Here is a 12,026-nt window from a genome sequence, read left to right as displayed (position 1 = left end):
AAACAGATTCATGTCTTTGTTACTATCAGTAAATACTTGTGTTATCTCACACCACTAAGAATTCTACAGCTGGTGACTCCTTGAGTCAAAGGTATCTTCTTACAGTGTGTTGGTTTACCTGGAGGGGAAGTTATTTAATCATTTAGAAAACCTGAAGCAGCTCTGAGGTGCATTAATATTGTGACCGACAAGAACTTGCTGATGATGATACTTCTCTGATAGATTCTCATTAAAATCCAAATTTAAAATGTAATTCTGATTTGCAGGGAAGCTTCTCAAGGAAAAAAAAAATTCTGCAAATGCAGAATGAGTGCTCAGTACTAAGGAGAGGCTGGTCTTCGTTTTCTGTGTATAGCAAAGGTTGAGTCAAGGGTTGCATGAAGCTAAACTTCAAGCCAATGAATTCTTACTGGGGAAGTACGTGAGGAAGGGGAGAGATGAGAAGTACCAGTCTGCACATTCATACTTCTGGCTCCACATTTCAATTGTTCTGTTCTTTAAGGGATTTAAGTAACTTCCATAAACATCAGTCAGTGCAGTAGGTAACCTGTTGTATGTATCACATCTAGCATTTAGAAGCTGCCTTTGACAAAAAGAAAAGCTATTTTGCTTTCCTAGAAACTCACACATATGGTGAGCAAATTACCTGCGGTTCTGAGTTAACGCTTTTTTGTTCTCTTTAGGATGCCTCCTGAATTGCAGGAGGACTGTTTTTGAAGCTGCAGGCACAGTTCTTACAGTTACAGCCTGTAACATCATTGTGCAGGAACAAATCTCCTTTTCATTTAGCTTCCTCATCTTTGAAATGCCACTTACTTGAAAATACTTCCCTTGCTTTATTACGGGGAGTGCCCATTTGAGCTTTTCAGAGTCAAAAAGCTAGAGATGGCTAATACAGTAAGTAAGGTTATTTATTTGATTAATTAAGCACCTCTTATGTATACTCATTGCAAGTGCGTTGTTCTTATATCTTTACCTGTGGGCTTAAGTAATAAGAGTTTTTGGAGCTATCTATTGGATCTGTTATTCTCTTGATGTTATCAATGGATTTATTATTTTGCCTTAGAAAGACCTTTGCAAAAAAATTGCAAGGAGAGCAGAAAATCCCTGATGTTACTTTTTTTTTTTTTTCTTAGCTGTGGTATATTTGACATTTCTTGGACAGTTTCTCATTATAAAGTAAGGTTTGTTATGAGATTTTTTTTTTTTTCACACAGTTAATGTTAGTTTGGAGAATTGTGGTACTGAGAACTGAGATTGGTTAATACTTAGTTAAGGATTAGGTGCACTATAAAAAGTTGAACCACCTTGCTCACGTATTTGAGACATTTGCTTGCAAGATGGAAAAAAAATGAGTGTGCAGACGAACATTGAGAGAGGGTGTCCTCAGGTGTACATCAGAAGTATTTTCCACCCTTATATTACTGAAGCTAGTAGGCATCAAGAACTGTGTGTGGCTGAAGTCCTTTCTGTGCTGTGACCTTAGCAGCACAACAAAGCAGGCAGCTGTTCATTGGAGCTGGTCAGCTCTGGTTCTGTAATCATGGGTGCTTTGTACTGAAACACCTCAGCAGCACCTGGAAGCCCACAGATATCTACACTGCATTTGTTATCATGGAAGGATACCTGTCAAAACAGGAAAAATGGGATTGGAATGATTCTATTTCTGTTCTACAATATGGGTACTGCAGCGGTGATGTTGTGACTTGCTCTGCGTCATGAACTCAGAGCAGAGACTCCTGACTCTGACCTGTCCCTCTAAAGTTTGTTAAAACAAATCTGGCAGAAGATTTTTGAAATACAAAAGGAATTTGATTAAGCTGGGATGAAACAATCCGTGTGCATTATTAATAAGTCATCATTCTGATAAAAAACATTCATTTAGGATTGTGAGATGAAAAGAGGATTGCCTCAGTGCCTGACAGTACTGCTGTTCCTTGGTAGTTTAGACACTATCTGCAGAATTGTGATGCTTTGGTCAAATATCTGATGAAATGTCAGATCAGATTACAGATATCTGTAACTGGGCAGTGGCTGCCGATGCTGAGCAGGTGAATTAGGACACTGTAGGAATTGGACGAAGCTGTGGTTTTGCTCCCAAAATTGTGCTGAATTTTGGCAGCATGTTTACTAATGTTATTTGCTCATGTGTGCTGCCAGCCCAGATCCTAATCTCCACTAAAGATAGCTCAGTTCAGAGCTAGAGTGAACGTTGGTCCCAGTTTGTAGACCTGCATGCTGTGATGTAACAGGACCTGTAGTGACTGTTCTCTGTGGAAGGTCTTGCCTTGGAATTTACTGTAAAACACAAAAATAAAGGAAAAAACACATCTGAAAAATCTTAATCTTTTGAAGCTTCAGCCTGTGAGCATGGATTTTATTTTCCTTCTCTAATGCTACAACTACTGCATAACTTCTGCAAATTTTGGTTATGGATCCCTTGCAAGCAGGTGTCTTCAAACTTCTGAACACATCAGAAGGTTATATGAGCATTTATTTTTGAATGACTGATGTCTCTGGTAAAAAGGAGTAGACACAGATCAACACTGTGGGACAGAGGTGTGGTTCTGAAGGATGACATAGAGGAGGCTGAAACCAAGAGGCCTGAAGCAGTCCGTCAGTGAGGCAGCCAAGGAGGGGCTCTGCACGTGGGGTAGCACAGAATGCCACCACCAAGCTGATGGGAAGCTGCAAGCAGGGTGTAATTCACGTCTGCAGAACAAAAAAAATCAAACACAACGGTTATAAAATATGTCTGGGTCCTAGGTAGAAAGAGCATAGAAATTATTTGTGCTCTTTATGATGCAGCTTAGACCTGATTTAGGCAGGACTAGGAGAAGCAGACTGTGGACTGGGGTTCTAACTAGCATTTCACACAGAAGAAGGGAAATTGCGAGTTACTGTTAAGACAGAGTAGATATTACTTCTCAGATGAAAGATTAGGCTTTAATTAATAGAGTACATTAGCTTCCCTACTCAAACATTTCTGGTTCTCTTATGAAGGAATACACTTCTGGGAAATACCTTCCAACACTTTAGTGGATAATAATCAATGAAGCAGATAAATATTTAACCAAGTTTCTTTTACCTTTCATGATTCTTGTCTTGATTCTCTTGTCAGATTTTACTTGGAAAAAGAAAACTACCTGATCAGAATCACTTTGTTGACTTGTTGTTTAAGATCATTTTTCTTGTAAGGATAAATACTTTGTTGTCATCAGAAGACAGAAAAGTGTGAGTTGCTAGTTGGAAATAATATATAAAATACAATATTTTGTCTTCTTGCTAGATGTTTTTTTTCCCTCTTTGTTTCCTGACTGCTCTCATCATACCTGTGCATCGCTCTCACAGCTCCCTCAGTCCGGCTAAAGAGCAGCAGTGAATTGTGCCAGGCTGCCTGACACATTCCTGCAGGGAACAGGCCTGGAGAAAACAACTCTGGTACAGTGGTGCTGGGTGGTTAGTGAATGCTGCTGCCTCAGCAGAGCTCAAGTCCTGGGGATGAAGAGCAGCAGTGAAGCACTTCTGTCTGAGCAGTAAGCAATTGCTGTTACCACTTGCGCTTCATTCCAGCCTCCTGTAGTGCTCTGTGGCCTCTGACAACCAGCAATGCTAATTGTCACCTTGCCTTCTTGAGGTACCACCACCGCACTGCCAAAATCATCCGACAGCTATTAACATTTATCAGTTAACCCTCAGTGCTTGAAATGGCCTTATCTCCATTCAGTCACCTGTCACACCTGCAAATTACATGTATATAGCTTAAAAAACAGCAATACCTTCTTAAGAAATAACTGTTTGAGACTTTGCAACAATAGTTTTTAGAAATTAACGTTACATCTAAATTGCAGTTAGATATGGTAGGAAAAGTTTCCTACATTGTCTGATGACAAAGAATTTGAAAGACTTTCTTTCCAAGTCTGCAGGACCAGGAAATTGTTATGTAACGGGTATATTTTAACTAGGTGCTGCTATGATTTAGTAGTTAATACATTCTTGAAATTTCAATATTGCTTTTATTTCTTATTTCAGATGAGAAATTTGCTGTATTTTTTGGCATCTAAAACATTTTGAAAGTGGTAATACTTGGCTTAGGTGTGCTTGAAAATCCCAGCATGGTCATAATTTAATTTTTGGTTTGTGTGTCACTTGGCTTTGCCATCTGAATTTGGAGAAAAGGTTTGCAAAGTAAGTATGTCAAGTATTTTAAGTACCTCCAGTGTTTCAGACACATTTTAAATAAAATTTTGCATTCCTGTGGACTCTCTTTGAGAGACAAATCTTTTTGAGAAACTCATTTAAAACTCTGAATGGCATAAAATACAAATACTGCTTTCTTCAGTGCAATGTAGTTCATGTTTTCTCTTTCTCAGCTTTCTGTGTGGAATATGTGTTTTTAAAATGATGCATGGAAGATGTATCTGCTTTTTCAAATGTCCGTCTTTATTTTCCAGGGATGGTATTGAGGCATCCTGGTAGCATGCTTTTTTCTTCACTCACCGTCCTTGTGATCTTACTGATACTCCACACAGTCTGCTGGTTGCTTAGCAATCCAAGCTACAGGCAGCAGCACCTAATTGCAATATACTGGCAGTTTTCTTCACTTCTGCAGCCATTTTTATCTGCATCTTTTCTCCTGAAGTTAGTTATTGTCAGTGTTCAGGTATGCATTCCAGAGAGTGCAAAATTAGGATTTCAAAATTAAGCCTAAGTTATATACCTTGTTCATTTCTGTGCTTATTGTTTTTCCGTATTGCATCGTGAGACTACTATTTGTTTGAAATAAATGTTTTTATTTAAATAACTGTTTTGATGCTTTAAGATATAAGAGAACTACCTCGAAAATTCACGTTTACTGAAGCACGTATTCTTTGCTCCATCTGTTCCTGTTTCCTCCTGCACATGGCATATATTTAACATGTCTTTCAGCAAGCGTGCATCTACGGTATATTTAGAGGCCGGTACAAGAGATTAGGGTTGTCTTCCTTGTTCATCAATGTATGAAGGGTATTGAGCTGTCTTGGCAGTGGAAGTCTCTGATTATTATGTCTGTGATCTCTGATTATAACCCTTTACTGATGGTTCATGCCAGCAGCGATGAAGTCACTGAGAGAAGACTCAGGGCTATCAGAAGGGACTTCAGGGGGTTGGGGCAGTTAGTGGATGGAGCAGGAGTACAGTGTTCACCTCCATCCTTTCAATGACAGACAGGGATGCTGAGAGGACTAGAGAACCCATCTGATAAATACATGGCTGAGAGGCTGGTGCTATCACAGGAATTTTGGCTTTTTCAACCATGGGGCAGTGTACCCAGCACCTGGCCTGATGGCTGTGGATGGGTCTCACCTGTCTCAACGGGGGAAAGGGATCCTTGCCCAGCAGCTGGCAGGGCTCATTGAGAAGGCTTTAAAGTAGGTATGAAGGGGGAAGGGAATAAAATGAAGCTCACTGAAGATGAGCCATGGGGAGCAATGCTGGGATTGGGGGGGCGAGTGGCTCAGCTGAAGTGCATCTATATCAATGGCAACATGTTGAGCAGGAGGAGCTGGAAGTCATTGTGTGGCAGGCAATCTATGACTTAATTGCCATTACTGAGACATAGTGGGATCACATAAGTTGATTTCCAGGAGCTCTGAAACATCAAAGGCTTGATGCTCTACAGATATAGTTCTTTCTTTGTGCACTTCAGCTTTCTGGGTTGTAACTGAGGGCTGCCTCTAGGACATAATGTGCCTGTACTATGTTCTTTTGAGTAAAGAAGGAATTAATGTCTTTAGAATAATTAGTATGATGCTTCATGGTGGTGTGAGCTATGCTGAAGGGGACTTTGAAGAGTTGTCCCTTTTGCTTTCATAGCACATATCAGAAGATGCCATCTTTGTCTCAAAAAGCAAATGAGTTGCCGGATGCCCTCTCTTCATTTAAGAAAAAGTGTCCTAAAATCCTTAGATTCATGGGCTTTGTGTGTTGAAAGTAAATACTTTCTGGTCTGCAAATGCAAGTGAAGAAATTGTGTTTAAGAAAGAGTATTTTCCAGATTGGTGGAAAAACATAAAATCGTAACTGTTTTAAGAATGCGTAGAGGCAATAAAACTCACCATACTGAAGGATTTGGTAGTTTGAAACCAATCCACTGCTGTTATTCCAACATTTGTTTAGGGTTTCCTTAGGCTGTGTGGACTGATGCCAGTATATTCTCAAATACCCATCTTTTTTTCTATACTGTTTTACTCGTACGGTTTGTAAAATGCAGCTGTATAACACTTTAATGTACGAAGCAAAGGAGTGTGATGATACTAAGAGTTTTGTAATGTGGAGTGACTATGAAAATTGAAATGGGAATGGGAAGGATGGGGAATATTTTGGAACTGTATAACTATATTGCAAGCTCCTTATTAAAAAGAAACCCTTCTGCTATTTTCTGTTGCTATTTCATTGCTTTTCCGTGCGGAAATGGGTAGCACTTGTATAACAGTAATAATTTTACTGCGTTAAGCTGTTTTCCTTTATAGTAAATTGTGCTTTGATTGCATTTGATTAGTTAAAGATATATTTAGAAAGGCTTGGCTGCTGGGTAATGCCATTTCCATCAAAGAAACAATCTGTAAAAACCTGAGAAGGCGGGGATATTGGGAACAGGATGGGAAGATTAGTTTTACAAAAACACTCTTCCTGGCTCCGTTCCCTGTGTACGTACAAGTGGCTTTAGTTTATACCAGCTAGGTATTTGGCAATGGCGTCCGTTTCAGTATGTAAATGGAGAAGTTTCTCAGAGCCTAGGGTACGTGGTTTTAATTTGCAGCTCCACAAAATGCTAAAAAAGACTGCTGTGGCCCAGCAGAGCACCGAGGCCGTGTGGAGCTAGTACCTCTGGCTGTCGTTCTCTCCCTCTCTGCCCACAGGGCTGTGCTCGCTGCTCACCTTGGGATGCCTGGCTCCATGGTGGCTTGGCTGGGGCTCTGGGCCTTCCTCTGGGGCTAGGTGTGCCCCAGCAACGGAGTCGGCAGCCTCCTCTCTGGGCCAGAAGCGAGCCAGTGCCAAACATCCCATTGCAGATGCACACAGTTAAAGCCTGCAGCTTACAGCTGATACTGGAGGATGAGGGGAGGGAAGTGCTGTTATGGGCTTGCGTTTTCATTTGCCAGCGTGGGCATCTTGTTCTACATCTTACTGTTTGTTTTCTCATTCTCTACATTACTGTGTGCTAGTTGGAGGCCTCCAACAGAAATTTGCTTTTCCTTTGGGTGATACTATGTGTAAAAGTTTATTGTAAGAGATTTTATGTATTGTCATTGAAATGTGGATATTGTAAACATAGTAGGTTTTGAAGTAAATCTCTGCTAAATTGTATCAAGGCCTACATTTTTGTGTTTGAGGGGCTGGAGAGCAAGGCTGTCTGGCAACTAGTCGTCTGGATTACATGCCAGGATTTTTAAGCATAGGACAAGGGGGAATGGCTTGAAGCTGTAAGAAGAGAGATTTGGGTTAGATGCTGGGGGGAAAACACATTCCTCAGAGGATGGTGAGACACTGGCACAGGCTGCCTGGAGAAGCTGTGGTGCCCCATTCCTGGAGGCCTTGAAGGCCAGGTTGGATGGGATGGGGCTGTGGGCAGCAACCAGCCATGGCAGGCGTTGCTGCATGGTGTGCAAAGTCACCTCCAACCCTAGCTGTTCTTTGATCTTTCAGGCTATGTATCTACGACTTCTGAATTTCAAGATAACTTTTAGCATTTGAGTTTTGAGTTCAAAACTTACTTTCATGCAGTACCGCTCTATATAGTGTAATGTTCTTTGTTTTAATTTAGAAACATTAAGGATAAAACTTAATGGGCCCTGGGACTCACGTTGAAGCCAGTAGTCCAATTTGTGTTGATGAAAGAATATTCAACATGGTACAAATAAAGTGGTTTTTTTGCCTTATTAAATGCATATTATAAGAGATGTTTGATTGCACTAGACATAAATATTTCAGTAGAAGTCCTTAGGTGAGAAACAGGGAACTGTACATCACGATTTTTAGTGCAGGCTTCGGTATAGCACTGGAAGCACAGTGAATGGTGCCTCTGCCATCACTTATGACAGAAATGACCTGTATTTCTTCAGTACCCATCAGCTAAAATGAGTCATTTTAGCACACAGGGATAGAAGCTTAGTAGCCACCAACACTTGTCCTCAGATCAAGCCAAGCAGTGGCAGCATGCAGGCAGAGTGACTGCATCCCTAGTGTTGGGTGTGTGGGTGGCACAGGCCTGTGCTGCTCAGCTCTATGTAGCTCTGCTTTCGTGACTGTTCAGAGGGCTGCAAGGTTTGTTGGTCTGGCCTATTTATTTGGAGCACTAGTGACTGGAAAAGTCTGGATTGTAGTGCTGCACGTTGAAAATTTCACCATAGTTGTTGTGTTTTGGCTTTGGAATGACAATATTTTGTTGCAATTGTTTGGCTGACTCTGCTGAACGTTAGTTTGTTGTCTTGCTTTACTTGGAAAAACACGCTTGGGCTTATGCTGCTTCCTGTTGGAAAATAGCGAGTTACAAAATTAGCACATTAATGCCAATTATAACTATAATATCATCCCGGAGGGAATTCTCCCTTTCTGCGCAAGTGTGTACGTGGTGAGAGGTCTTGAGTGGCTCTGGCAAAACAAACTGCTGTATAGCTGACGAGGCAAAGAAGCATGACTTGGCTGAAAAATCTCAAAATCAACATACTCTCTTAAGGAGGCAGATGTTGGAGGGGCTTTTGCAGTGCACAGTTCCGCCAGCGAAGCAAGAAGATGGAGTGTTTTCGGGCTCCTTGCTCCTTGGCGGGGCTCGGGTTGGCTTCACGTTTTGCTTTCTGGCACAGGCTGCTGGATCGCTTTTGTTTTTCTCTGCCCTTTTTATTCCCTTTACTCCCTTTCATAGGCTCGTGCTGCTCTTCTCCATACAGCAGTGCGGTGTCCAGGGAGAGGGAAGCCCTGTTTGCTTCAGAGCCTTTACTCTTGCCTCGCAAAAATGTGTAACACGTTTTCCTGTTTTGAGCACGTATTTGCTAACAAAGAATGGGTGAAAGGTGGTGCTCCACGTTTTCCCTGTGCTGCTGCTGCCTTTCAGAAATGAACTCTGGAAAGCAGGGGGTGGCTAATAGACTTGGCAGCAAGACAGGAGTGCGGTGAGGCTGGCAGCGCGGCTCCCCGTGGGGCTGTGGGTGGGAGGGATGCGGTGCCCCGAGCAGTGCAGCTGGCCCCGTGCCACGCTCCCTGCCCCGCTTCCCCTGAGCTGCTCCTTTGCAGACCGGGCTGCTCGGTGCCAGGAGGCCCGCAGGCAGCTCACAGTAATTCTCACCACTGTTGCACTGGATTTCGGTTTGTTTGGGGTGCAGATCTTGCACACAAAACACTAGATTGTATTGCAGTTATCCACGAGTTCTGGCAGGGGTCCAGAAAGCACACCATGTTTTAGTGTGACTGTTACTCAACTGCTGGATCCAATTTAGGCTTATCTGTGTTTTTCAAAAACATTTGGTCACTTGATTCCCGTTGCCTCTTGTTTTTAAACTCTCAGCTGTGCTCAGCCTTGTGCTCAGCCTTGTGCTCAGCCCCCCGCCTCATCGCAGGCTGCCCAGGGTCACTGAGTGCCATGAGCAGCAGGAAGGCAGGGAGCGAGGGAACTTTGGGGAATGATTTTGACTGTGCTGTCACTGACAGGTGTCTTCACAGCGGAGCAAATGACAACATTTAAACATAACTTTTCCTTTAGAAGTGTTCGATGAAGCTGCAAATACCAGGTGGTGTTGCTGAGATGATTTGGGATATGACATTCTTCTGCCAATGCTTTAATGCTGTATTGTATTTATTGTTAAATCTGTTTTGGTTGTCAAATTACTATTCCCTAACTTCGTTATGCATTCAATAGCTTCATTTCTTTAAGTCACAACTAGAATTGTGCCTTTTAATGAAAGGTGGCTATTGACAATTTTTAGTTTGAGGCTTTGCCGTTGCTTTTCATTCACTTGCTAGAATAACAGGTGGCAGTTTGATAATGAACAGCTGAGGCAAGAGGGTCCTTTCTGTATGAACTAACTATCAAGTAGAGCTGATACAAATGCTGCTGCAGGAGGGGAGCTGTGGAGTTGAGCGAGTGGCAGTACAGGAGAAGCAGAACTAGCTCTGTCATCTGAGTAGCCGTGCGGATTTTAAGTGGAGACGTGACTGTGGGCTGCCACAGAGGAGAGTAACTGCAGTGGGTTATTATTGTCATCAGACTCATGCTTGCAGAGGGATAGGGAGAGTTAGGAACAGGATGAAAGTCATGTGGGTTAAAAAAACAAACAAACAAAAAAAAACATCTGTTGGGGGGGGGGAAACTGGGAAGATGAATTTTGGTATGGGCTCGGTGTAAATTTAAATTGTGTACACCAAAGGGAGAGGGATGAGATGAGCAGGAGTGGTGTGTAGCACGCGTTTCACAAGTGTGAGACAGGCAGTCTAGACAAGGAAGTATGTTGCAGGCCTAAAATTAACTGAAGCTAGACAGGATTTTTTCAGTGACAGCAATGTAAGTTCTCAGAAGGAGGTGGAGGAAGAAGCTCCAGTTTCAGAAGTTGCCATGGGTGTGAGAGCTGAAATTCAGGAGAGCAAAGCATCTTGCCCTGTCCTCTTCCAGACTGTGACGGGCAGTGATGTGTTTTATAGGAAGAGGTGTTTCTTCTTAGCAGTGTTGTAAAATGCATTATAAAAGCAGAAAGAAAAAAAAAAAGTGATCTTGTAATGTAATGCATTTACAAAGTTCTCGTTTTCTAATATGGATAATATTTATATAACTTTTTGGCTGCATGTTCCCTCTTCTCTTTACCAGAGGAGACAAATGACTTGGCATGGTCAGCTTGGTAAGTGCAGCTGAGGGAGGGTCTGGTTGTTCTCCAGCTGTGCGTTGGGGAGAGCCCTGTAACATGTAGGACAGCAGTGACACGAAATCATACATATGCAAACTGGCTCCAAGGTGATTTAGCTGGAAATAAGAAGTGTGGTGTTGTGAATGTTTTATTTATTTATTTATTAAGCCAAAAGGAGTGGGATCCCGTAAGGGTACAAACGGCAAGGTACCAAGTGGCTTCTGCAGGTGGAGCTGGGAGTTCAGAACTGTGTGTTGGAGGTGCACGGAGCACAGAGGGCTTATGGTGTTCTTTCTGGTTCTCTTCCAACTGACTGCTTTCTTTTTTTTATTTAATCCTTGCAGGAGTGTGTTTTTTTTTTTGTTTGCTTTGTTTTGTTTTGTTTTTTTGGTTGGTTGATTAGTTTGCATGAATTTAAGTATGATAAATATTTGAACAGATAATAGGAATCATTCTCAAAGCTTATTGAAATATATTAGTAAGTATTTAGTGTCACACTTTTCAATCACGGGCTAAGACACTCAACATTAACAGCTATGTTTTGGCAGATGAAGTCTTCATGTCCTCAGCTGAAAAAAACATTTCTTCTGTGGTGCAGGAACTGATTGAATTATCATTTCAATACCATAACAGTAAAAGGGATAATACTAAGTAAGCTCATGAAATTTTAAAACACGTGCTTTCAAAAGTGCATGTAGCTTCTTCCATGCTGTGTACAAGTAATAATGTGTATCTTTTCCTGTTTTTAAATTTCTCCAGGTATATGTGGAATTTGATGACCTTGAATGGGAAAAGCGAGAATGGGTTAAAGTTTATGAAGATTTTGCAACCTTCTTGGTGGAGTACCAGCTGGTCTGGGCGAAAAGAAAGGACCCAAGCCAGACTCAGGGATCAAAGATCAAACAAATTCAATGGCCTGCATTGGTAAGATACTTCAGCAGTCTTATTTATTGAACTATTTTAATGTCTCTAATGCTATGCTCCTTAGGAGACCAGCTAGTTTACTTTGGTGGTGGTGGTGGTTGTGGAATGTGGTGAGCGTGGAGAGGGAGGAGGGTAAGAAAAGAGGACAAGAAAATACAAATAAACCATGTTTGTGATGAGAGGGTGGGTGTGATGTGGTAAGTAACTCAGACTCATTTCTAAATCGGC

The 12,026-nt window shown here is 41.8% G+C and overlaps 1 protein-coding gene across 2 annotated transcripts in view; it reads left to right on the top strand.

Annotated features, from left to right (window-relative positions):
* Positions 1 to 12,026, top strand: part of JMJD1C (jumonji domain containing 1C) — a 147,724-nt gene that overhangs the window by 34,317 nt on the left and 101,381 nt on the right. For both annotated transcript variants that reach the window (XM_085229316.1, XM_085229317.1), the window contains exon 2: positions 11,634 to 11,798. In XM_085229316.1, the coding sequence (XP_085085442.1) occupies positions 11,634 to 11,798 (165 nt within the window). The remainder of the gene's footprint in view (positions 1 to 11,633; positions 11,799 to 12,026) is intronic.

This window comes from Meleagris gallopavo, chromosome 8, assembly GCF_905368555.1.
Source record: "Meleagris gallopavo chromosome 8, MGAL_WU_HG_1.1, whole genome shotgun sequence".
NCBI classification, from domain to species: Eukaryota; Metazoa; Chordata; class Aves; order Galliformes; family Phasianidae; genus Meleagris; species Meleagris gallopavo.
The sequence above is the reverse complement of the archived record's forward strand: the minus strand, read 5'-3'. Positions and strand labels throughout refer to the sequence as shown.